General features: G+C 41.7%; 1 protein-coding gene across 5 annotated transcripts in view; it reads right to left on the bottom strand.

Annotated features, from left to right (window-relative positions):
- The window catches only part of MPP7 (MAGUK p55 scaffold protein 7), a 249,485-nt gene that overhangs the window by 88,761 nt on the left and 132,896 nt on the right, over positions 1 to 27,828 (bottom strand). For all 5 annotated transcript variants that reach the window (XM_067705699.1, XM_067705690.1, XM_067705717.1 and 2 more), the window contains 3 exons: positions 19,206 to 19,283; positions 16,821 to 16,901; positions 4,818 to 4,949 (listed from right to left, as the gene is read on the bottom strand). In XM_067705699.1, coding sequence (XP_067561800.1) covers positions 4,818 to 4,949; positions 16,821 to 16,901; positions 19,206 to 19,283 — 291 coding nt within the window. The remainder of the gene's footprint in view (positions 1 to 4,817; positions 4,950 to 16,820; positions 16,902 to 19,205; positions 19,284 to 27,828) is intronic.

The raw sequence follows: 27,828 nt of genomic DNA, 5'->3' as shown, positions 1-27,828 counted from the left end.
TGTTATAGGCCCTGAAATATACTTACCTATGGCTACAGATAGGACCTTGAAATAGACATGCTTGCTCTCTGCTGATTCTACCTCCCCGTGCAGGGTAAACCACGGACCTGAGAAACGGTCTCTCACTTTCTACAGGATACCAGCACTTGACTCAATCTTCTTTTTGATCCCTACATTCTTTTTTTTTTTTTGCGGTACACGGGCCACTCACTGTTGTGGCCTCTCCCGTTGCAGAGCACAGGCTCCGGACGTGCAGGCTCAGTGGCCATGGCTCACGCGCCCAGCCGCTCCGCGGCATGTGGGATCTTCCCGGACCGGGGCACGAACCCATGTCCCCTGCATCGACAGGCGGACTCTCAACCACTGCGCCACCAGGGAAGCCCTGATCCCTACATTCTTGAACACTTTCTATTTCCACATTGCTTTCCAAACCCTTATTATCACAATTCCTTGATGTATTCCTAGGGCAACGTACTAGAAATAAGATCAAAACCCAGTAACACAGAGCACGTTTCATGTGATACTGCACAAAAGTCGACATTCTGACGGTACAGTCTGAGATGAAATATAAATTAAAATGGAATCTAATGTTTTAATACTTACAAATTTTTTCCATAATTATTTTAAATTTATTCTATGTGATTTTGATGACAGAGTGTAGACAGCTTTAGGCTAGACTGAGAAGTTAACATTCTGGTTAGACTTTTCTTGTTACTTCTGTAAAATGGTTTAGAAACAAGAAGCATTAAGACGCAAATAAAAACTGTCCCTCAGAGACCACTGCCAACGCCCTACGGCCTCCTTAAAGAGGTGGCACGGTCAATTCCAGGTCGGACTTCTGAAACAAGGGCTTTCATGTACGGCTGACCAAACCCTGGCGTCAAGAAGGCCTGCGACACGTTTTACAACCTATTTGATTCCCAGGCCCGACCTGAAGCTACGACGTGGACTCCTGGGGGCAGAGGCCCTACAGTCTGCGTCTGAAGTAAGCGTCTCAGGTAACCCTAGTAATACCAGAGTCTGAGAACCCCTGTTCTAAAAGAAGTAAAAGGAAAATCCATGCAAGAAACACTGAAAATTAAGGCTCATAGCCCACACATTCACTAAGAGAATTTCATTTTCTTCAGCCGGTCTAAAAATTACTCTTCTGGATATAACAGGTATAAATTGCTCCGAACTCACAGGGAGGGAGAACAGCCCTGTTCCTTGCGACCTGACCAGTTCCCTTGTCCCCTTCTCGCAATTCTTTCATCCATCCCTCCCCTCAAACTATCACCCCTGCTCCTTTCCATTCCCAAATACCGACATGGTCTGTGTTCACTGCCTCTCCCCCAGGAAACCATGCTCCCTGTAAATCTAGCTGTCAGCTAGCTTCTACCTGATCATTCTGGGTCACGTTCATTTGATGCCGGCATAATGCAAAGAACCTAACACAGCATTTCGAACACATCAGATGTCAGTGGTGTTCCAAACACTCACACAAGAAAGAGGCTTATCTCCTGATTTCTGATCAGGAGCCGGAGGCTGCAATGCATGACTTGCGGCTACAAGGATGCAGAGCAAACCTCCCCCGAGGTCACCTAATGCAAGCTCGGCGCTTATTTCGGCACATTATCCCTCGGTCTGACAACAAAATCACATTCTGAACCATTTGCCAGCTCCTGGCCATCCGTCCACGTGCTAGAATTTCACGTCAGCCTGGCTTCCCTCACTTGACGATTTCTGAGTCTTACTACTCAGACCCATTCTCCCAAAGATGCCTTAGACTCTATATTTTCTCTTGGTCTTTGCTTCCCCTGGACCCCCTTCGGCAGCTGTGGCTTTTCCAATGATCTCCCCAAAGTGACAGAAGACAATTGACAAATATAAAATGATGAGTTTGTTAAAAATAAATACTTTCCATTTTTCTGGGTCGTGCATTTTTTAAACTATAAATTTATTCACCCAATAATCTTTCTTCACTTTCACAATAATTGTCAAACTAAAGAAAATACAGTAATTACGCATTTGGATGAAGAAAAGTTCAAGACGAGTAATTCTCACTTGATTCCATGTTCCAGTGTTAAAACAATATTTAAAATCTTAATACTTTTTTCAGGAGTCCCAACAAATAATTTTGGGAATTTCTTCATCCCAGTTAGAGGTTCTGTTTTCTACATGAAGTTCTTATTTATTTTTAATACATCCCCTTGAACAAAAATCATGCAATCAAATTGTGGCTCACCAGGAATGCGAAGAGCCAGTGACTAAAATAATTTTTTAAAGTACTCAAAATTACTTTAAATTGCATTAAATACAGAAAATGAAACCTAGAGTTTAAAGAAGTTAACTGCATATGTTGGCAAAAAAAAACCTTTGGCTAATTTACTTCTTTTAAAAAATAAATTTATATATTTGTTTGTTTTTGGCTGTGTTGGGTCTTTGTTGCCATGTGCAAGCTTCTCATTGCGGTGGCTTCTCTTGTTGCCAAGCACGGGCTCTAGGCTCGTGGGCTTCAGTAGTTGCGGCTCACGGGCCCTAGAGCGCAGGCTCAGTAGTTGTGGTGCACGGACATAGATGCTCTGTGGCATGTGGGATCTTCCCGGACCAGGGCTCGAACCCGTGTCCACTGCATTGGCAGGCAGATTCTTAACCACTGCACCACCAGGGAAGTTCCCCAGTTTCTCATTTTTAAACTATGAATTTAATGTATTATATAAACTATAACAAAAGAGAGCTAATGACCAAGAATTATCACCTCAAAGTTAGGTCTAATTATTTCAGTTGTTACATGCTTGTTATGAGCTAAAGGGTGTGATTTATTCAGTAACAGACTGTGAAAACACAACTTTACATTATTTTATATACTTCATTGAATTTCTTTTTAAATTGAAACTAATTTACAGCAGGTCCAGTTAAAATTTTTGAGAAATCCCCACGCTACTAGTACATGCCTAATTTCTCTGATTAACATCTGAAGATCTTCTTCGATCAGGAAGCACGGAACTTAAATGTTGCTGATGCCTGTTTAAATGTCAGCTCACCAAAGCAACACACCAAAAACCACCACCTCTGGAAAACTATGACTGATCAAACAAATCGTTAGCAATGAATTACTGATCTCCTCAAGATGGCCAGTCTTTGAATTCTCTCTCTAAGAGAGTGAATTTGTCAAAACAGAAACGTACTTCTTATTGGCAGATACACAGAACCCACCCAGGATTAGTCACTTTATGGTGACAGGTCCCAGGAGAGCTCTTTCTCCATCTAGTCTGCGTACCATCTACCTGCACGATAAAGACCAAGACATACTTAGGTTACCAGCAGAGAGTTATAACCACAGGCGAAAAGCGTTAGTGTATGATCTAAACCAAACAACCTTAACCAGGGCTACAGGGAGCCTTAGAGCACCCACCGATGAGCTTCGGGGGCTCAAGCATCCTTCTGTGATAAGCAAAGTTATCCGTACATTGTTCTGGGTAAGAGTGTCCAATGTATTTATTAACATACCACAGTTGCCTTTAAACGAAAGAAGAAGATAAAAAGTACCAAAAAGTATAAAGACAGAATGTGGTATAGAAGAAAAAACTAGTGTTTGAAGCAAGAGAGTCAAGTTTAGATCTCAATAGCTGTGCTACTGTGGGTTAAGTTGCTTTAGTTCTTTGAATATCAGTTTCTTAGTCTGTAAAAACCAAAAAATGGTACCAGCTGTGAGGATTAACTATAATCAGTATGTAGAGTATATAACACAGTGCCCGGCAACTATTGTATGACCAACCGCCATTTGCCTTAAGAACACAAAAATGTTTTAACTGGAATAAATGGGCCCCAACACATTTAAAGCCAACTGCTAGGCTGTGACATTTACCTTCCTTTTGAATATAGTTTCATATGGATACACTCTGTACTCATTTCCTACTGCTGCTGTGAACAAATGTCCACAAACTTAGTGGCTTCCTAGAACACAAATTCATTATCTTACAGGTCTGGAGGTATCGATAGGAAGGCAAAAGTGGGTATTACAGGCCCAAATCAAGGTGCCAGCAGGGCGGCATTGGTCCTGGAGGATCTAGGGAAGAATCCGGTCCTTGCCTGTCCCAGTTTCTAGACACTTCTGGCGTCCCTTGGCTCTCGGCCACATCACTCCCACCCTTGCTTTCACCATCACATCTTTCTGTACCTCTGACCCCCTGCTCCCCTCTTTCCCATTAATGAGAACCCTCGTGACTTGCCGCCTGATGACCCAAGAGACTCTCGCCGTCTCCAGATCCCTAACTACTCATGAAAAGCTCCCTGTGTCTTTTAAGGTAACATATCCACAGGTTCTGAAGATGAGGACACGACATCACCGCGGGCTGGTGCGAGGCATTAGTCGGCCTGCCCCAGACCTTGACATGGTTCAGCACTGTATAAATTCTGGGGCTAAAACAAATGGTTACATCTACATTTTGAAATACCGGATACCTGATTAATTCCTCCTCGTCACTTTAAAATCCATCAGCTTTCTAGAAAAGCCATAAGCCATTATTTTTAGTTGCACTTCTAAATCTCACATCAGCTGTAACTGGTGCACGTTATGCTGTCTTTTATAAATGTCAACAAGTCACATTTTAAAAACTACTCCTATTTATAACCAGAAGAATGCCTGCCATTTTATCTGGCTCCATTTTAATTTCTCTAAATCCCATGCTTTAGGTGTGAATGCTCCATTTATTTCAAAGTTCAGGACACAGAGGAAGTACATTTTAAAGAGAGGAATCAGCGGTATGTGCCCATCAGACGTGGCTTCATCATGGCATCTACTCGTAGCTGAGCATAAAATGTAGCCCAGAACTCACCAGCGGTTCTCGGTTCTTGACCAGACGGATGATTTTCACCGAGTCCTCCTCCTCATCAATATCATCAGGCATAGGAGGCAACACGGGATCATAGTTCTTCAGAGCCACAGTATCGTGCACAGAGAGCAAAGCCTACAAAGTCCAAGGGAAAAAGTGTTACAGTAGTTGGACGTGTTTGGCGTTTTACACTTGACCACAGTATAAGGAAAATCAAACTGACGGTCCAGTCCTGCCACAGCAACCGTAAGAAGGCAACTACTTGGGAAGGAGCCTCTGCAAACGGGGCGAGGGGAAGCTGCAGAGCAACAGAGGCAACCCTACTCGGCCACAGGGTGCGGCAGGCGTCAGCGTAAAGCGTCTGCCAGCGCGAGCGTCCTCCGGTTCATGCGAACAGAAGTGGCAGCTGGGGGGTCGCCGAGGGACTGTTACTTTTGCAAGGAGGGAGAAAGAGGAGGCTACAGATAGACTGCCAATGGGCTGGCAGGTGTCAGGCAACGACGCATGTCTTTTTTTCTCTTTCCTTCTGTTAGCAGAAAACACAAAAAGAACTGCTCAATACAGCTGACTAGTTTTCATTCTTCTGTGATTTTTCTCACTTTTAAATTTTTGATGTAATAGCCGACTGTGTGTATAAAAGAATAAAATAAAAGTATTTCTAGTCATGACGGCTGTGGTGGTGAAACTCCACAGAACGGTCATATTGTCATTAGAGACCAAAGATGAGAATAACGTGACATGTCACTATATTGGGGGTGGGTGGGTCTAGACTTTTAACTGATGTGTTCCCTAATCGGCAGCACCAGGACGCACCGATTACTCCAGCCAGAGCCTTGAAATCCCCCTTACCTATACCCCCACCCTGTTAAATCTGCTTCCACAGTGTAAGCTAACATGTTATCTTCTCTCCGGTCCAGAGCAGATGGTGGCCAACTGTGCCACCTGTTTTCGTAAGTGAAGCTTTCCTGGAACACAGCCATGCCTGTCCACTGATGTGTGCCTTATGGCGCCTGCCATGCTACAGTGAGAACCTGAGTACAAGCACCAGACGTTTTTCCATAAAAAAGCTGGCAGACCCTTGGTCTAGATCATTGATCATCATCTTTCACCTGGAGCATTTTTACCTGGAGCCTTTCATGGTCCACCTGCATTCACCTTGGGCTCATTTTCACATTCCTGATTCACAGTGTGTCCAGAGTAATTACTTTTTTTTTTTTTTTTTTTTTGCAGTACGCGGGCCTCTCACTGTTGCGGCCTCTCCCGTCGCGGAGCACAGGCTGCGGACGCGCAGGCTCAGCGGCCACGGCTCACGGGCCCAGCCGCTCCGCGGTATGTGGGATCCTCCCGGACCAGGGCACGAACCCGCGTCCCCTGCATCGCAGGCGGACTCTCCACCACTGCGCCACCAGGGAAGCCCCCAGAGTAATTACTTTGAAACTCAGAGTAACTCACGTAAGTGGTCTACTAAGAACTCTCCTACCCACCCACTGGTTTGGGATGAAAAGCAAGTCCTAGTCTTGTATTTTCCCTCCAACTCTGTCTCATACCCACTGTCCTCCTCACTCAGTTTAAACACCTGGCTTCTTTCTCACAGAGGCGTGGCCAAAACATCCAATACACATGTAGACCCCCGGGTTACGTGATCTCATGGCACCATCTTCTTTGCCTTCATACATGCTCATAATTTTTAACCATGTTTCCATTTTTATGTACATATATTTAATATCTGCTATCTACTGAAACAGAAGCTCCAAGATGGCGAAGAAACGGTCTCTAAATTAAGCTTTCTTACTGACTATAACATATACGCGGAAAAGCTCACAATTCATAAGCATACGGCACGAAGAACCTTCAAAAATGAGTATGTCCCTGTAAATATCACTCAAGCAAGAAACACAACATTCACTGAGCCCCACGGGCCCCTAAGCATGCTCCTTCCTAGTCACCGTGGCCTCTATTCCGCTGAAGGTGTAGTTTTGCCTCTATTTAAATACCGCGTAATGGGATCTTCCTTTTTTCCCTGACATTTAGTGAGTTTTGTCCATGCGGTCACTGGTAGCCATTCCTTTTTTCATGGCTGTACAGTACTCCAACATGTACGTATTTCATAGTTTCTTTACCCATTATGCCTCTGAGGGACACGTAGGCTGTTTTCAGCTCTTGGCTATCATAAACAGTGCTGCGGTAAATACTTCGTATCAGCTGATGCATACACACGCAAATCTGGGTTAAGAGTATTTAAGGGTGGAAGTCTAGGTCATTCAACACAGGCAGACCAGACAAAGTGGTCGTTCCAGCTCCTCTCCCACCAACAGCTTATGTGAGTTTTAGCTGCATCAAGGGATCCACCAATTCACAGTAGTTTAAATCTGGCCATTCTGAGTACACAGTGTTATCTCCTCGTGGTTGAAATTTCATCTTTCTTATAACTCATGATATCTTTTTTCTTTGCTGTTCAAATGAAAGCATTTCTTTTTATAAACGTTTTTCTCCAGCCAGTATATCTCTAATGGCACTTAAGAAACAAAATTAAAAAAAAAAAGTCTGTATTTCATCTTGTGCCAAGTTAAAAGAATATCCAGTAGCTTCCACTTCCTGTTTTAGACTGTTATTACCATTACTTTATATTCTCTTGGTATAAAAATATGCTTTAAAAAAATCCCAAACTAACACATAAACAAGCAACACAGGTACCAGCATATCCTTATAAACATAAACATGACCAATGCTCACAAGTCAGGCAAGACAGGAATGGCATCTTGGATGCTGGATTCATGGACAGCGGCAGGCAGTGCAAGAATGTTTCTGGAAAACCGTCAGTCCTGGTTTTCAGCACAGGAGAACCTCTCATTTCACGGTGCACGTTTCACAATATTACAAAACCACCACCTTGTCTACTTGATTAAAACCAGGGGAAAGGGACAATGTTCCTGGGGAGTGACAAGGCACAGAAGCGCCCTGGGGCCCCACACGGCCAGCGGGCCCAGCCCCGCGGTCTGACCGGAGGCCTGGGACCCGCTGCCAGATGCTGCCCTCTGCAGACGCAGCGAGGGTTTCCATGGACTCCAGGAGCGCGTGTCCCCGGCGTGGATAACACACTCTAACGATGATCAGGTGGGGGAGGGGAGCTCCTCTGAATCACGCGTGGGATCGGTCCCAGACTCAGTGGAACGCCGTCCTCTCCAGGGCCTGGGCTTCAGGTGACCGGCTGAACGGCGAAGGGTCCTCCCCTCTTGTCCGTGCAGTTTCTCAGCCTCCTGCTGCTGCTTCTGCTGTTCTAACTCCGTTAATGTAAATGTCAATTGTTTGCTGCCAACCGTGGTGCCTGATACACCTGATGTCCCATTTTTCGCTTGGAGTTTCAACCGGTCTTCGAGGGTTTTATTCATCACGATGCCTTCTGTCGTGAAATGTCTGTTCAAGATCCTTGCACACTGTTCTGTTCCGTCTGTCTGTCTGTGTCTCCTCGGCCTGTAAGAGTTCTTTGTAACACGCTGGATCCAAGCCGTTGTCGGCTACAGGCGCCACAAACGCATTCTCCCACTTCGTGGCTCTCACTTCCTCATTAGTGTTCTCTGATCAAAAAAGGGTCCAAATGAATGAACCCAGTAATATTTTTTTCCTGTATGGTTGGTGCTTTTCTTGGTGTCCAACAAAGTTTCAAAGGGACAGAATGAAGAGTGTCATCAGATGATAAAATATTACCTGAAGATATAATAGCTGCAAAGTTTTGACAACTGATGAGAAACAGTCTGAAGATTCAGGAACTCCAATGGATCCTTTAGGAAGCAGGAACAATAAAAAATAACCCACGCTTACATACATCATAGTGAAATGACAGAATGCCAGAGACAGAAAGTAGTCCTTAAAAATATCAGAGAGAAAAACACAGATCATCAGGAAGGAAAGAAAAAAAGGTAATTGAGAACTGACTGAGCAAGCAGCAAGACCACTGAAGTAGTTAAAACACCTTGAAAGCGCTTAGGAAGAAAAGAACAGTCAGCCCAGAATTGTGTATCCAGCAAAAGTACAGCTCAAGAACGAGGATGAGAGGGCTTCCCTGGTGGCGCAGGGGTTGAGAGTCCGCCTGCCGATGCAGGGGACGCGGGTTCGTGCCCCGGTCCGGGAAGATCCCACATGCCGCGGAGCGGCTGGGCCCGTGAGCCATGGCCGCTGAGCCTGCGCGTCCGGAGCCTGTGCTCCGCAACGGGAGAGGCCACAACAGTGAGAGGCCTGCGTACCACAAGAAAAAGAAAAAAATGAGGATGAGAACCAAGGTGAAGTTAACAGGGACCCACTGGAGAAAACTTAAAAAAAAAAAAAAAAAGATAATGAAGCAATGGTTTTTGAAGACACTGGACATGAGACAAGGAAAGACAGTGACCACTGAGAGACAGGAAACAACTGCGAACCCTAAGACTGCCCCAAGCTTCCTGTCTAGAGCGAATTTCCCGCTATGTCAGGGGGAGAAGGAACCCAGGACAGCAGAGCTGGGAACCTAGGGAGAGCAAGGGGCTAACGTTCTCAGGGAAGGGATGAGAATGGGGAGAGCTGCACAGACACAGAGCTCCTTGAGTCCTTAGCCAAGGCTTGCATACGGAACTGCCAGGAAGGATTAGAGCAGTAGTTCGGAACTGAGGGCAATTTTACTCCCCGGGAGCCATATGGCTGTCTGGGGACATTTTTGGTTTGTAACAATTCAAGGGATGCTACTGCTGTCTAGTGCACAGAGGCCAGAGATGCTCCGAGGCACCTGATACCACAGCAGACAATCCCCTCCCCACCGCCAAGTAAGTATCCAGTCCTCAAATGTAAATAGTTCCAAGGCTCAGAAACCCTGCATTACAGGAAACAATCCCCGAGGCTTGCACAGGGCAGGAATAGCTCCTGTTCCCACCAGTTACAAGGAAAAGCCTCACCACTCACAGGGCATTGAGGAGAGTTAACAGAGAGGTACTTTCTTAATAGCAGGAAATAATCAGCCCAAGATTACATGCTGCTAAGATCTCACCTAACAAAGCTTAAAAGCAAGCTCCAAATAACTTAATTGTGTAATTTAAACTCAAGAATATTATCTATAAATATACAAAAATATCCAGCATCAAAAAAAGTCAAGTCACAATGACTGACAGTCAATCAACAATTACTAGGCATGTACAAAATCAGCAACTGCTATGCACAGTGATGAGAAATATAAAACTAGACCCTGAAAAGTTAGATGCCAGAATTATGTAGAACCAAACCCTGAAATTACAGAAAGATCACAGAAAAGGAAATGAACAGTTACTACTAATTCCAAATGTTCAAAGAGCCAGAAGAAGGGCTGAACAGGAGACTTGGAGTATACAAAGAAGGTGCAAATCAAGCTTCTACAGATAAAAGGTGAAAATACATTTCCTTCAGTACACTGAGTAAGATTAACACTTGTAGGCAAAGCAATAAAACTAGTGAGACACAAAGAGAAAATATAATGAAAAATTATGAACATTTATTGAGCTGTGGGACTTCAATGGTCTATTATATGCACCTAACTGGCATCTCCAGAGACAGGAGAGGTGTTAAAAAAATCTGAAGAAATATGGCAGAAGATATTCCAAATTTGATGGAAACAAAAAAGCCCATATGTTTAAGAAGCTCAATGTATCCAAGCACAATAAACAGAAAAGACATAACACCAAACTGCTTAAAACCAGTGAAAAGGGGACTATCTTAAAATCAGCCAAAAGAAAAAAAAAAAAAGCACACCACAAGACAATGGAGCACATCTTTAAAATACTCAAGGAAAACTACCGTCAGCCTAAAATTCTATACCCAGCAAAAGTACCTTTTAAAAAGAAGGAACACTGAAGACTTTGTAAAGACATACAAAAGCTGAAGGAATTCATCACCAGCGGACTTGCATTACCAAAAATGTTGTAAGAAGTTCTTTCAGACAAGAGGAATGACTGCAGATGGGAACACAGAAGAGCACCAGAAATGGCTGTTATCTGTGCACCTAGCGTAACTATCTTGCACACGGTAAGAATAACAGGGAATGCTAATGAACATATTTCATAATAAAGTGAATATTATAGTTGATAGGCATTGTTAGAACACCAGCTATGATTTTTCCTCTTTAGCTCTGTACTTTCATATCTGGATTCCAAAATAAATAATTTACAGATATCAAGTTCATTATTTTTAACAGCTTTGCTTTATAAATAGTTTTGGTTAGCAACATTTTTATTTTAGACAACTAAAAGTAACTTTGTATTCCATTTTCCTGTTTTAACTGCAGCAACTTCACTATACAGACATTCTTTCAGGAGGCAGCACCTAAATGAAAATTGTGTTTCCATATGCCACCGATCACAGCTGATGGGTTTACCTGTCGCTTAGAGGAATCTACAGGAAATTGAACACTGGGCTTTGTAACGCATCGGGCTCCCAAGCTCTCCCTGCCTCAGACCCCCTGGAGTCAACTCTATGCTCTAAATATCTGTCAGACCCTTAGAAGTAAGTGTCTGACTCATAAGGATGAGTAACACTGATTTATTCTTCCAGAAGGAAGCTTAACTTTGCCATTTATTATGCTTTAATGAAGTCTCATCCATTCCGCATGCCCGGGCAGTGAGTAATTTCTGGTAAGTGAATGTTTTGGAAAGCTGAAAAATTACAACACATCTTTCTATTTTATTGCCTTTTAAAAAATCTACCAAATTTTCCCTGACTTCCTAAATTATAATACCATGTTCTAGAGATGATGTCACCTCACTTTTATCAAAAATGAGCCGCTGAATGACAACTCAGAGAGGATGATTTGCCTTTAATGTGGCAATGTGATGCCTAGGAGTGGTTTTTATTTACTGATGATTCTCTTTGCTTTCCCCGGAAACGAAGTCTCTGTAGAGACCAACGTCCCTTCCGCAGTGCCCCCTAAATGGCCCGTGCTCCTCCCCTACTGCAGCAAGCTTTAGAGTCTGTCACATCTACGCAGGCCTCTTGTGACTCCATCATTACCTTTTTCTCACCATGTGGTTTCTTTTATACTTTGTTATTTTTCCTGGACTGTAAGATTTGGACAATAAGACTGGATTTTGTAGACATTATTGAGTAATAATAATTATTTTTTTTGTATATGGCGACTGACCAATTCAAAGTTTTAAGGACTGGGTGTATTCTAATACAGTAAGTAGTGCATCCTATTACCCTACTTATAATGGAAAAAAATGTATATGTAATATTTCTGTACACAAAAAGGAATGAAAGGTAATGCAGCCAATTAAGAGTAGTCATCCCTAAAGATATATGAACACACAATTCACAGAAGAAATAAAAAGCCGCTAAGCATATGAAAGCAACGCTCATCTTCACTAATAAAGCAACAAGGATAGGGACTTCTATTTTAAAATTTAGATTCAAAACACAGTTATGTATTATCCAAAATTCTTTTCTGTTTAATTTCAAAAGTTTTTATCAAGTCACTTTGTAAAAGGTAAAAATTAAAGTCAGAGTAATAAACTATCACATCTTATTAAAGACAATATCAGAAATCAGTTATAAAGGTAAGTTATTCCTCCAACCTCATGTATGGATTGTTTTTTTTAACTTTTCGTGTGTGTGTGTGTGTCCATCTGCCCCTGAGGCTGTAAATGCTTTTACTCTATCCCATGATTATGGTTCAATTTTTACACTTCCATCTTTAATCTACTTGGAATTCATTCTAGTAGAGGTCTTTCTTATTTTTCCCCAAATAATTAACCAGCTGTCCCAACGCCTCATACTGAATTTACATCCAATCCCACCCATCCCCCACTTCCTTGTCTCCATCCACATCCTTTGTTAGGACCACAGTCACGCTGCACCCAAATTATTTCTACAGGCTCCCAGCTGGTCTTCCCACCCGGGGAACTGCTGTGCATACTACACACAGAGTGATGGCATCGCCTGCTTATTTAAATCCTTCCAAGACTTTCTACTGCTCTCACGATGGAATTCAAACTTTTTCATATGCTCGCAAGTAGAGTGGCCATATAATTTATCATCTAAATAAGGAAACCACTGAAATTAAAAGGGAGGCTATTAATATTAACCACACTGGAACTACAGGCAAACAGCAGGCCGTCCTGGGTAACCAGGAGGTCGGCCCCGACTCACAGCTCTACTGTCCAGCCCCTCCCCTCCCTCTTTCACACGCTGCCGCTCAGCCACACTAAGTCTACGTTACGCCCTCAAATGTGACAAGTGATTTCCTTTGTAGGACTTCATACCGGAAACCTTCATTTCTCACCCCTCCCACCCCCCGCCGACTCACCCCTCACTCCTCTGCCCCTCTGGTCACCTCACACCAGCCTTCAGGCGTCACCGGGCACAGACCATCTCCTCTGCAGTCCTCTTCAACCCGCCCGCACCCAGCCTGGGCGCCGGCTCCGCTCCTATGTGTTCCACACTATTTCTGGGTGTTCCCTCTCTTTATCCCCTATTTCTATCACCTTCATTAATCTTCATGTATCATCATACATCTTCTACAAGTTCCAGCTACAGGGACTGGCAGAGTAGATGCTCAATTTATGTAGGAATGAATGAATGAAGATCCAACTCTGGTGACATTTACAAACTACCAAAGAAAGTTTTTTTTTTTTTTTTTTTTGCGGTACCCGGGCCTCTCACTGCCGTGGCCTCTCCCGTCGCGGAGCACAGGCTCCGGACGCGCAGGCTCAGCGGCCATGGCTCACGGGCCCAGCCGCTCCGCGGCACGTGGGATCTTCCCGGACCGGGGCACGAACCCGCATCCCCTGCATCGGCAGGCGGACTCTCAACCACTGCGCCACCAGGGAAGCCCCCCAAAGAAAGTTTTAATGCTTTTCAAAACGAGTTGTCTACAGAAAGACGGATCGTCATTTCATAGTTGGCAATACACTTGGTTGCATATACCTATGTGTGTTTTTAAACAATCATTATTACTTTGCAGGTACGTTTCAGGTTTCCTTTCAGTATTGTGAATTAAATATTCTAAATGGAAGGGCAATCTTCAAAAAGTAAATAATTAGTTCCCTTATCCACTAAAATTTAAGGGCAATATTCAAGTTAACACCTTGGAATTACATTTTTCATATTTTAACTGTCAGTTCAATGAACAATTCATGTATACATGTTATATTCTACTGTACCTTGCTTCTGCTCTTAAAAAAAAGAAAAAAAGCAAATATTTTCATTTATTCTAAGACAAAAAGGAGTATTTGATCATATTCTGAAATAGCTTAAAACTTATTTGGGGACTGCATTTCTTAAAGTAATTACCTTCAAAAGTGAGATAGTGATGGTTGTTAACATAAATGATTTCAAGGAAAGCAATGTTAAATGTTAGGTCAAACTGGGAAGAAAAGTATTTTCTTCCCAAGACTGGTGAACTAGAAATTGCCACTGTCGACTGTACTGTCGAGTGTCCGCAATGTCAGCCACTTTCTACACGTCATTTCCTGAACATACACCTTTCACGCTGACTTCTAACCATTCCTTAGTCACACTGCTACGTACATGTGAAGACAGACAAAACTGTTTGCCTGAGGTATTTTTGCCATAACGAAGTTCAAGTACTCAATTAAAAGCTGCATCCTATGGTGCTGCATGATGTCATCGTAAAGGGAAGAAAACCCACATTTCTCTTCCTTCTGGAGGAGTTTCTCCTTCCTTGCTGTGTTTCTCTCCCGTGTGCTTCCTTTACTGCTCACACAAAACAAAATTCTGATCACCAAACGCGTGACGGGTTTTCTCAACACCAAGCAATTCTCTGTGGCACCACCTGGGCGTCCTACAGTTCAACCCAATTCTGAGGTCATCTTCCCAGAGAGAGCGTCAGCTCCCACAGGTTGAGGGCTCAATCCTTTAGGACTGCCCCCGCCCCCCAGACACACTTCAGACACCAGTCACCACTCCAGGCTGCCACCTGTGCTTCTGACCAACCAGCTGCAGATGTGACGTTCCAACAACCCCCTGCTTGGGTTCAATTAACTTGCTGGAGTAGGTCACAGGATTCAGGAAAACACTTACATGTACCGGTTTATTAAAGCATATGATAAAGGACTCAGATGAAGAGATACACACAGGGTAAGGTCTGGAGGGTAGGAGCATCTGTTCCCGTGGAGGTGGGTACATCACCCTCCTGGTACATGGATGTGTCCCCGAGCCTAGAAGCTCTCTGAACATCACACTTTGGGGATTTTAGGGAGGCTTCCTCAAGTGGGCATAATCAGTTCTTAACTCCATTTCCAGCCCCTCTCCCCTCTCTGGAGGATGGTGGCAGGGGTGGGGTGAGGCTGAAAATTCCAAGCTTCTAATCGTGGCGTGGTCTTGCTGGTGACCAGCGCCCAGCCAGGGGCGCACCCAGAGGCGCCTCATTAGGACAAAGCTCCCCGTGCTCTAACCACTTAAAAATTTACAAGGGCTGGAGGGGACCTATGTCAGGGACAGGGTCAAAGACAAAGAAATACAAGTGCAATACACGTTCCCAGTGTTCTTATCACTTAGGAAATTAACTAGGGTTTTATAAGCTTTGGGCCAGGAACCTGGGGCAGACACCAAAATGTACATATCTTCTCTTATCTCCTAACCACCTACGGTCACACACCCCTCTCCGGCCAAATACCAGTTTCCATCCAGTATAACCTCTTTATTATTAGCTATTCCATTTCAAACACTCTTGAACGGAATACCAAAATCAGATCTTTTGTTTCTGGGGGGTCAGAAACATTCCTCTTTAATTTGTAAAATTGAAACCAAGAAAACGCTCTCAAAAATGGAGCTTACCAAGTGCCTCATGGGTCCCCTTGCCATGCTCTGATTAACATCAACTTCCCAAGCGCAGCGTAAGGAAACTGAAGACATTTTCAGAGCATTCACGGATCTCCTCCAAGCTGCTCACTGTCTGGGCACTCCGTCTTCAGCATCAGCGACCTTCCTGCACTCACCAGATCCTTATTCTTCTAGAACTAAAGTATAACCGATTTCCTCTGCACCAGTCAATTCCTCTCATATTATTAATCATAGTTCATCTACCCTTTACAGAAATACATTCATGTACTTTATATCAACTTACATGGTTTAGAAATCACGGTCCATACACGTTCTCTGTCTTTTATTTGATACTTTTTCGAATATCAGTTTAAGACCATATATAGCACAGTTCCAAAGGAGATTTTTCAAAGAAGGTAGAAATAAATAATCAGTTTTTGCATCTAGATGGACATTTTCATTCAAAAGTCTATATGTGCTTAACAGAAATCATGACATAACTGATCATTTTGATTACATAATGACTGATCCATAGGTAATTCTGACTCCTGGACAATATTTCACATACAAGCGCGGTAGTATCAAGTATAAAATGTATGGGTTACAGAATTTAATACATTAATGACCTTAGAATTAACAGGAAAATTTCTAAATCACATCGTTGACTAATCACACCTGGAGGAAAAATAAGTGATAAACTTGTAAGAAAAACAGAGACTCGAAATGGATCCGCCAGTATTTTACTGGTATTTACACTGGAAAAATGCTTTGCTCTGTAAAAATGGTACGATGCATTAAAACACAAATTGGCAGAAGAGGGGGCAGGAAATGGGGAGAGGAAGAGGAATGCTAAGACAGTCCCACAGACAAATAGACACTGTCGTCAAATACACTGGCACACCGTTAACTAGCCAAGCAAAACGGACCTAAACAAAATCGCTAATACGTTCTGTATCCTGTATTCTTAACTTCCTTTAAAAGGAAAACGACCTTGAAGCTCCATTGTATTTGCCAACTTAAATCCTGAGCTTCCCAACTTAAGTATTTTATAGATTGTCACAACATTATCATGAAAAGCTCAACGCTTTTTCCTTCACAGGATTTGGGCGATTAAAATACTGTGCACTATTTGAAAACACATTTACTTGAAAATTGATGCTCGAAACAAAATTCACCTGAAGGCCCAGAAAGTGGCCCTTTTCGGCTATATTTATTACAGGTGTCACACGTCCTCACCTTCACATTGGGTTTTGACAGGAGTTTCAACAGCTCTCTGATCTCGCTGCTTAATGGCTTGTTCTGAAGCTCCTCCGCCAGCTGCAGGTGAGAGCACATTGACACGAAGAACAGTTAGTAAGAGCAGGGGAGCTCCACGTGCGACAACTGAGAATCTCTCCTGCTACTTTTTCGGTGATTAAGCACAAGTCAGCAGGAAAGAAAACAGACTATCAATCGCTGCTCTTCTTCTGAGGCTCTTAGTAGCCCTGACCCCAGCCCAGGCTCTCAGCTGAGTACAACCCAAGAAATCACGTGGGCTAGGTCACCTTCTGATTCACCGCACAGGGGGCAAATCCCAGCACTTCATCTACGACATGGTCTTTTGCATGCAGACAAAGGACCACTTGGAAAAAGCACTGGATCAGGCTTTGACATTGTACAAAAGAAAAACACAGAAAAGAGAACTTCTGAACGAGGTGGTGAAATCCACAGGGTTTCTAAAACCCCAAGTAGCTTGCTGTTTAGAGCTGGGGTAGAAAGAACTAGAATGCCTCTGAAAGAGCAAATGATCGGAAACCTTTATTATGCTTATCTACACAGTCTGTTAGATATAAAATAGGTTAATCACAAAATGACTTATAATAGGTTGACAACTACGCTGCTACCTCAGATGCTGACTGTTCTCTACCACCAGGATTATAAATTCCCATTGCCGGTTCCAGCTGAAGCTGAAGAAGAACGGGGTGGAGCTTGGAACCTGCCTTGGGTTCTGCATTAAGAGGCCTCTATCAAAATCTCAATCTTAGGCTATAAGAAGGATCAGATCATTTTCATAAGAAGAAAAGCAAGATTCACATAGAAAAAAAGATTAGAATTATGAAAAAATACAGTGCAGAATGCAAAATATGTACATATACTTTCATTTAAAAACCTTCTCAAAACACTGCATGAAAGTTCCATTTGCCCCTACAGTTTCTAACAAACCAAAAATAATTGCTCTTATCTCTGGAAAGGACTTTTCTCTAAACGAGGGGTGTAATATAAATTATACACAAAAAATAAAATCAGACAAAATTGATATATTCACTGACTACACTTCAAAAAGTGCTTTTCCTTTTTCAAGGTAACATTTTTTTACAGAATTTTTAACTTACAAAAAGACACAAAAGGCTCTTTGCACTCTTGAATCAAACATTTAAATATATTGCCCTGATGAATTACAAAATGCTAAGTTTATATTTACATAAAAATCTCTAATTAAAAAAATGCAATATTGTTGTAACATGACTGGGTCTTAATTACATTGGTTTATAAATAAATATTTCCCCAAACCCTCAACAATAAATGTTTTAAAACTGGTTTTCAAGGCTCTCTCAATTGTCAAGTGTTTTGGTTCTGCAACACAGAGGTAAGCTCCTTCACAAAACATGTATATTGCAACATCCTTGTAATTTGTAATCTCTGTAGAAATGGAAGGAAAAAATGGGGACTAAACAGGTAACACACGACTTGGAGATACATTACACATGCTTTATTTTCTAAACTAGAATACACGGTTTTATCAAAGAAAATCAACCCTTGAAGATGGTCGGTTTTTTTCATTATACCTACAGCTCTAAACACTTACTAAGCGGAACTATAGTTTGTTTTATTGTAATAACGTAAAAGATTAAAAAACAACAGAGAGGCTGTAGGGTGTCACTAAAAGCAGCCTCCACGCCACATGTATTTCTTGTCCAGCTTAGTGTCCCCTGTAGTTCATCCAGGTCTGTGCTCAGTTCATCTGAGTCCAGAAGTTAACGGGAGAAACAGCGAGTTAGTTCCCTGACCCAGATTTCAAATAAAATTATAGCTACGGGAAATTAACTACTCCATCAATGCCAACTGCTGCTCAAATTTATTTTTCGGTTATGAAGGTAATTTGGAAAGGTCTAATACCCATAAATCTCTACTGTGCTTTACAATCCACTTAAAAAACAACCCTGACTTTTTATGTATTTCGTCCGCCTCATTCCTATGCCAGCGTCTGTCAGTTTCAAGACTGGCAGCGATACAGCCGTCTTGTCTCTATTTCTCCAAAGCTTTTCTCTTGCCTGTGACTTTCCTGGACTCTAACAGCTGATAGCATCTCTCCCCACCGAGGCACAGACTAAAATTTCTATTTCGTAATTACCAAGGCAGGACAAGAGGGTTATCTCCACGCAAAATCTTTAGGACAGGAAAGCGAACAAAAATCAGCCTAGTGTCAGGGTAAACTCAGGGATGACAGGCCTTTTGGAGATATTTGCAACTTCTTTCGGTTTTCACTCCTAGGATCACACATCTCTGTCTGCACTAGGGTGAGTCCTGCCCCCAAGGGGCCGCGAAGGACAAGTACCCCTGAGCTCAGAAAGGCACACTTACGTCACCAGCTAAGGCTGCCGCCCCCTGGAGGATGGGCGTGGGATTCTGCTTCTCGTAGTAGTGAAGTTTCTCATGAATCTGGAAGGAAAGCAAATGCACGTAAGCTCACCTGCCAGCAAGCAGCCTGAGACATTCAACTACTTGGATCGTTTCAACAGCAACTGATCTACTGAACATTCTAAACATGTTTCTGTAAACCTACAGATGACAAAGAGGCGTGCCTAATTCATCTACTACTGTGCTTCAGTGTTTGTAACAAGAACTCAAACTGGGGGGTGGGATCATCATTAAATAGAACCCACGCAAAAGCTAACCTGTGTTCCCCAAACAAACATTAGCTTTATAAAATCTTTAATTTCTAAAACGTAATTGCTTCAATACTTCGAGCGGTGGTCGTAGGTTATATACCTGCTAAAAACGTAAGTTATGATTAAAGCAAAGCAAGAAGCTGGCAGCCGTGTTCTAACAATTTGGTGTGTAATAACCACCCAGAGCAAAAAACCAGGCGTCGTGCAGACCGAGGGCCAGCGCTCCCGGGAGACCTCACGGAGCACACAGCCCCCTTCACTTCTTCTCGCTTTTCCTTTCTTCCAAATAGTCAGCTTCCCCCCACCCATTCAAATTTCTACAAAACAAAGGGATTTCTCATAACTAGAGACATCTCTCCTAACTATTCAGCTTCAATTTTTCATTTTGTAAAACAGTAAAATTCTATTAATACAAGATAATTTTGTCCGTTTCCCATCACCATGACCAAAGAAACACAAAGGCAAGAACACATTTCAATGCATCAGAAGACTAACTGAGTTCATTTAAAAAACCGAGAATGATAGCTAAGAATGAGGGGAGCTTTGACCAATTTGTAACTGTTGGCACCTAGTTTAATCGATTTCAGCTCGTACACAGAGGCCCTTAAATTTTTTTTTTGAATTTTATATTTTTATACAGCAGGTTCTTATTAGTTATCTATTTTATACAAATTAGTGTATATATGTCAACTCCAATCTCCCAGTTCATCCCCCCCCCACACCCGTTTCCCCCCTTGGGTACCATGTGTTTGTTCTCTACATCTGTGTCTATCTCTGCCTTGCAAACCGGTTCATTTGCACCATTTTTCTACATTCCACATATATGTATTAATATACGATATTTGTTTTTCTCTTTCTTACTTCACTCTGTATGACAGTCTCTAGGTCCATCCACATCTCTACAAATGACCCAATTTCGCTTCTTTTTATGGCTGAGTAATATTCCATTGTATATATGTGCCACATCTTCTTTATCCATTCGTCTGTTGATGGGCATGTAGGTTGCTTCCATGACCTGGCTATTCTAAATAGTGCTGCAATGAACACTGGGATACATGTGTCTTTTTGAATTATGGTTTTCTCTGGGTATATGCCCAGTAGTGGGATTGCTGGATCATACGGTAATTCTATTTTTGTTTTTTAAGGAACCTCCATACTGTTCTCCATAGGAGCTGTATCAATTTACATTCCCACCAACAGTGCAAGAGGGTTCCCTTTTCTCCCCACCCTCCCCAGCATTTATTGCTTGTAGATTTTCTGATGATGCCCATTCTAACAGGTGTGAGGTGATACCTCACTGTAGTTTTGATTTGCATTTCTCTAATGATTAGTGATGCTGAGGAGCTTTTTAGGTGCCTCTTGGCCATCTGTATGTCTTCTTTGGAGATCTGGAGATTAATCCTTTGTCCGCTGATTCGTTTGCAAATATTTTCTCCCATTCTGAGAGCTGTCTTTCGTCTCGTCTCGTTTAAAGTTTCCTTTGCTGTGCAAAAGCTTTTAAGTTTCATTAGGTCCCATTTGTTTATTTTTGTTTTTATTTCCATTACTCTAGGAGGGGGGTTAAAAAAGATCTTGCTGTGATTTATGTCAAAGAGTGTTCTTCCTATGTTTTCCTCTAACAGTTTTATAGTGTCCAGTCTTACATTTAGGTCTTTAACCCATTTTGAGTTTATTTTTGTGTATGGTGTTAGAGAGTGCTCTAATTTCATTCTTTTACATGTAGCTGTCCAGTTTTCCCAGAACCACTTACTGAAGAGGCTGTCTTTTTTCCATTGTATATTCTTGCCTCCTTTATCAAGAATGAGGTGACCATATGTGCGTGGGTTTACCTCCGGGCTCTCTCTCTTGTTCCACTGATCTATATTTTTGTTTTTGTGCCAGTACCATATTGTCTTGATTACTGTAGCTTTGTAGTATAGTCTGAAGTCAGGAAGTCTGATTCCCTGCATCTACTGAGATGATATCATTTTTATTCTTCAATTTGTTAAAATGGTGTATCACACTGATTGATTTGCACATATTGAAGAATCCTTGCATCCCTGGGATAAATCCCACTTGATTGTGTATGATGCTAAATTTAATGTGTTGTGGGATTCTGTTTGTTAGTATTTTGTTGAGGATTTTTGCATCGATATTTATCAGTGATAATGGCCTGTAATTTTCTTTTTTTGTAGTATTTTTGTCTGGTTTTGGTATCAGGGTGATGGTGGCCTCAGAGAATGAGTTTGGGAGTTCCTTCCTCTGCAATTTTTTGGAAGAGTTTGAGAAGGATGGGTGTTAGCTCTTCTCCAAATGTTTGACACAATTCACCTGTGAAGCCATCTGGTCCTGGACTTTTGTTTCTTGGAAGATTTTTAATCACAGTTTCAATTTCATTACTTGTGATTAGTCTGTTCATATTTTCTATTTCTTCCTGGTTCAGTCTTGGAAGGTTCTAAGAATTTGTCCATTTCTTCCAGGTTGTCCCGTTTATTGGCATAGAGTTGCTTGTAGTAGTCTCTTAGGATGCTCTGTATTTCTGTGGTGTCTGTTGTAATTTCCCCTTTTTCATTTCTAATTTTATTGATTTGAGTCCTCTCCGTTTCTTGATGAGTCTGGCTAAAGGTTTATCAATTTTATCTCCTCAAAGAACCCGTTTTTAGTTTTATTTATCTTTGCTATTGTTTTCTTTGTTTCATTTATTTCTGCTCTCATCTTTACGATTTCTTTCCTTCTACTAACTTTGGGTTTTGTTTGTTCTTTCTCTAGTTCCTTTAGGTGTAAGCTTACCTTGTTTGACATTTTTCTTGGTTCTTGACGTAGGATTGTATTGCTATAAACTTCCCTCTTAGAACTGCTTTTGCTGCATCCCATAGGTTTTGGATCGTTGTGTTTTTGCTGTCATTTACCTCTGGGCACTTTTTGATGTCCTCTTTGATTTCTTCAGTGATTTCTTCGTTATTTAGTAACGTATTCTTTAGCCTCCCTGTGTTTGTGTTTTTACGTTTTTTTTCCCTGTAAATTTCAAATCTCATAGCATTGTGGTCCGAAAAAATGCTTGATATGATTTCAATTCTCTTAAATTTACCGAGGCATGATTTGTGACCCAAGATGTGATCTATACTGGAGAATGTTCCGTGTGCACTTGAGAAGAAATGTAATCTGTTGTTTTCAGATGGAATATCCTATAAATACCAATTAAATCTATCTGGTCTATTGTGTCATTTAAAGCTTGTGTTTCCTTATTAATTTTCTGTCTGGATGATCTGTCCATTGGTGTGAGTGAGGTGTTAACGTCCCCCACTATTATTGTATTACTGTCGATTTCCTCATTTATAACTGTTAGCATTTGCCTTATGTATTGAGGTGCTCCTATGTTGGGTGCATTTATATTTATAATTGTTATATCTTCTTCTTGGATTGATCCCTTGATCATTATGTCCTTCCCTGTTTCTTGTAACATACTTTATTTTAAAGTCTACTTTATCTGATATGAGTATTGCTACTCCAGCTTTCTTTTGATTTCCATTTGCATGGAATATCTTTTTCCATCCCCTCACTTTCAGTCTGTATGTGTCCCTAGGTCTGAAGTGGGTCTCTTGCGGACAGCATATATATGGGTCTTGCTTTTGTATCCATTCAGCGAGACTGTGTCTTTTGGTTGGAGCATTTAATCCATTCACATTTAAGGTAATTATTAATATGTATGTTCCTATTCCCATTTTCTTAATTGTTTTGGGTTTGTTACTGTAGGTCCTTTTCTCCTCTTGTGTTTCCCACTTAAGAAAGTTCCTTTAGCATTTGTTGTAGAGCTGGTTTGGTGGTGCTGAATTCTCTTAGCTTTTGCTTGTTTGTAAAGCTTTTGATTTCTCTACTGAATCTGAATGAGATCCTTGCTGGGTAGAGTAATCTTGGTTGTAGGTTCTTCCCTTTCATCACTTTAAATATATCCTGCCACTCCCTTCTGGCTTGTAGAGTTTCTGCTGACAAATCAGCTGTTAACCTTATGGGAGTTCCCTTGTATGTTGTTTGTCGTTTTTCCCTTGTTGCTTTTAACAATTTTTCTTTGTCTTTAATTTTTGTCAATTTGATTACTATGTGTCTCGGTGTGTTTCTCCTTGGGTTTATCCTGCCTGGGACTCTGCACTTCCTGGACTTGGGTGGCTATTTCATTTCCCATGTTAGGGAAGTTTTCGACTATAATCTCTTCAAATATTTTCTCAGGTCCTCTCTCTCTTTCTTCTCTTTCTGGGACCCTATAATAAGAACGTTGGTGCATTTAATGTTGTCCCAGAGGTCTCTTAGGTTGCCTGCATTTCCTTTCGTTCTTTTTTCTTTATTCTGTTCCATGGCAGTGAATTCCACCATTCTGTCTTCCAGGTCATTTATCCGTTTTTCTGCCTCCGTTATTCTGCTATTGATTCCTTCTAATGTATTTTTCATTTCAGATATTGTATTATTCATCTCTGTTTGTTTTTTCTTTAATTCTTCTAGGTGTTTCTCCTTTAATTCTTCTAGGTCTTTGTTAGACATTTCTTGCATCTTCTTGATCTTTGCCTCCATTCTTTTTCCGAGGTCCTGGCTCATCTTCACTATCATTATTCTGAATTCTTTTTCTGGAAGGTTGCCTATCTCCACTTCATTTAGTTTTTTCTCTGGGGTTTTATCTTGTTCCTTCCTCTGGTACTTAGTCCTTTGCCTTTTCATTTTGTCTATCTTTCTGTGAATACGTTTTTTGTTCCACAGGCTGCAGGACTGTAGTTCTTCTTGCTTCTGCTATCGGCCCTCTGGTGGATGAGGCTATCTAAGAGGCTTGTGCAAGCTTCCTGATGGGAGGGACTGGTGGTGGGTAGAGCTGGGTGTTGCTATGGTGGGCAGAGCTCAGTAAAACTTTAATCCGCTTGTCTGTTGATGGGTGGGGCTGGGTTACCTCCCTGTTGGTTGTTTGGCCTGAGGTGACCCAACACTGGAGCCTACCCGGGCTCTTTGGTGGGGCTAATGACAGATTCTGGGAGGGTTCACACCAAGGAGTACTTCCCAGAACTGCTGCTGCCAGTGTTCTTGTCCTCATGGTGAGACACAGCCACTCCCCGCCTCTGCAGGAGACCCTCCAACACTAGCAGGTAGGTCTGGTTCAGTCTCCTATGGGGTCACTGCTCCTCCCCCCGGGTCCCGATGTGCACACCACTTTGTGTGTGCCCTCCAAGAGTTGAGTCTCTGTTTCCCCCAGTCCTGTCAAAGTCCTGCAATCAAATCCCGCTAGCCTTCAAAGTCTGATTCTCTGGGAATTCCTCCTCCCGTTGCCGGACCCCCAGGTTGGGAAGCCTGACGTGGGGCTCAGAACCTTCACTCCAGTGGGTGGACTTCTGTGGTATAACTGTTCTCCAGTCTGTGAGTCACCCACCCAGTGGTTATGGGATTTGATTTTATTGTGATTGTGCCCCTCCTACCGTCCCACTGTGGCTTCTCCTTTGTCTTTGGATGTGGGGTATCTTTTTTAGTGAGTTCCAGTGTCTTCCTGTTGATGACTGTTCAGCAGTTAGTTGTGATTCCGGTGCTCTCGCAAGAGGGAGTGAGCGCACGTCCTTCTACTCCACCGCCTTGAACCAATCTTGGTGCCCTTAAATTTTTATGCTTGAAAACTTACTTTAGCCCCTTCTTATTTCCAGTTGAGGAGATTGCCCCCCACTACATATGAAAAACAGTTGTACCTCATGGTTTCCTGTTTTTAACAGGTATCAAGTAAAATACTGTTTTAATTATGCTCAAAGCTAACCAAACTCTCTTGTAAAATGTCTGGAAGATAGATTTTATTTTGATTAGGCAGATGCTATAGCTACGAGAGGATTCTATTACCTTTTTGGCAACCTGGTACCTAACGCAAAGCATCAGGGAAAGAGTTTTGACACTTATGATATTACCAGAATGATCAGGGCAACATTTTTACTTAATATCTTGGAAGCTTTCAACATTTATCATATTACGGAAATAAACACATTTTACGGAATACAAGCCATGAAACAAGTAACGGTTGATTTGAAGAAGCTAAGAAAATATAATCTAAAATGAAACCAACTGTCCTAAAAGCTAAATTAATTTTGCTTAAATAATTATCAAGAATTAAAAAAAAAGAAAGAATTAGGTCACCTGAACATATACTATCATAGAATACTAAACCTACCTGCTCATAAAACTTATCTAACTTTATTGCAACTACCTGTTTAAGTGTCTGCCTTCCTGCAACAATAAGCCCCGAAGCTCATGTGCCTGTATTACCTCAGCCTAGTTATCAGGACTCTTCATAACATGGTCTTCAATGAGTTTAGTATTTTAATTCTAAACTCACAAGAACACTAAAAGGTAGATAGCACTGTTGTTGTCCCAGTTTTACAGATAAACACATACACAGTTAAATAACTGGCTATGGTCCCACAGATGGCAGAGCTGGGATTTAAAACTCAGGCCATCTGGCTTAGCTTCAGGGCACTTAATCACCCCACTGGCCTCTCAGATCTCGTCTGCGTTCTCCACTGACCTCATTCACTGTTGAATGAATATGACAGAAAGGAGGCTGGATAGAGAGGGGACAAATCACAACGGCTGTTGCCATTGGCAACAGGATGATTGACGGTTCCCATCCACCCCTCCCCCCTTGGTTCTTCCCTTCCTATGGTTTCTACTTTTTCTAGATTTATCAAACTACTATAATTATAACCTAAAACTACATGCCCCAATTAAATACGTTATTTCTCCACTTCATTTGCTTCTTCTGAGTGTCTTTTAAAAACAGCTTCCTCTTTCTCCATCATCCTTCCAAGACCCTCACTCAAGGATACAAGAGCCCACCCTCCCCTGCCTGTCCCTGGACTTTGTACTAAATTGAGAATATTTTAAATGTTCTCCTAGAATTTCCAGATGCTGGCAACCCTTTGACTAGATGTGTTTTACTTCAGTACATAATTTTAAAATTTAAGTTGGTTAGCAAAGTAAAAATTACTCTAAATAATTTTGAACTGTTCACTGTTTCCAAACATCTTGAAATTCTGCTTTTTACTAGTATTTATAATACTAGGAAGAAAAATTTAAAACCAAACTGATGTAAAAACTCTAATATAAAAACAGGTAACATGTACAGCCGTGACCCCAAGGTTGCTCAACAGCATGTTCTGACGCTGGACCCATACCTCTGCTTGTTCGCTATGCTGAGTCACCAGCTGCGTGGCTCCTGGACCGAGTGCTTGGACTGTGGCTAGTGGGCCTGAGGAACTGAATTTTTAATTTTAATTAATTTAAATGTAAACATCAGTGTGTGGCTAGTGCCTTCTATATTGGATGACATGGCATCATTTCATGCTATCCACTAGGTAATTTCCCTTTACACCCCAGAAACGTTCACTCTGATATACAGGTTGGCAAGTTTCCCTGAGGGGTAACGTTCTGGAATCCAATAGACAAATATATAACCAAAGTCGTGGCTTCCGCAATAAGGCAAACAGCATCCCTTACTAAGTATTATGCATTCGCCAAACGTGCAAAATCTCACTTATTTTAAATAAACGTTTCCCTTTGCAGATCCAACCGCATAATAAAAGTGTACTTCATTTTTTCTCCCTTGAAGAACAAGAAGAGACTAAAACTGGAAGGAATTGAGGAGAGAAAGGACCTGGGGTAAAAATAAAAGAGTCTGGGGAGAAGGGGAGACTCTGGTTACATTAATTTCATATGATAGAAAAATATGCAATTATTCAAAACCAAGATCCTAAAAAAGAATGGCATGTGCTAAAATGTTTAAAATGCACTATGAAGAAAAAAGGACAACTCAAAATGTATATACGTTTATGCTCTATTAAGTAGTGTCCATAAGGGTTTGTTTTCTGTAATTACATTTCTAGTCAGAAGAAGTCAGTTGAAGTAAAATTCATTTGTATATGTAATCAAGGCTTATGGGAAAGCTATAGGTACCTTCACTTACATTCACATCTTGAAAATAAATGTTCAATTTCTATAAGGAAATCTGGTGCCAGTAATCTAATTTCGGTACACGTACGGTAGAAACTGCCTTAAATGAAGCTTCAGAACAAAAGTATAAATAAAGCTTGACCAATCTCAACGCGATCATTTGTTTTAAACCTCTCAATGATGTGTAGAGATAAACTGCAAACCACCATCAAGGTTACCTAAATGGTGATATTAAATAAGCCAGAGCTGTAGAATCCTTTTGCCTCCTATTATGAGTATTAAAAAGCACAGTGGTTTGAATCTCTGCTGTGTTTATCGCAGTACCCAACCTAGAAATGGCACATGTGCACACAGACACCACACACACACACACACAC

This window comes from Pseudorca crassidens, chromosome 1 (genome assembly GCF_039906515.1).
Source record: "Pseudorca crassidens isolate mPseCra1 chromosome 1, mPseCra1.hap1, whole genome shotgun sequence".
In the NCBI taxonomy this organism is placed as follows: domain Eukaryota; kingdom Metazoa; phylum Chordata; class Mammalia; order Artiodactyla; family Delphinidae; genus Pseudorca; species Pseudorca crassidens.
Note: the sequence above shows the minus strand (reverse complement) of the source record. Positions and strands in the feature narration are given on the sequence as shown.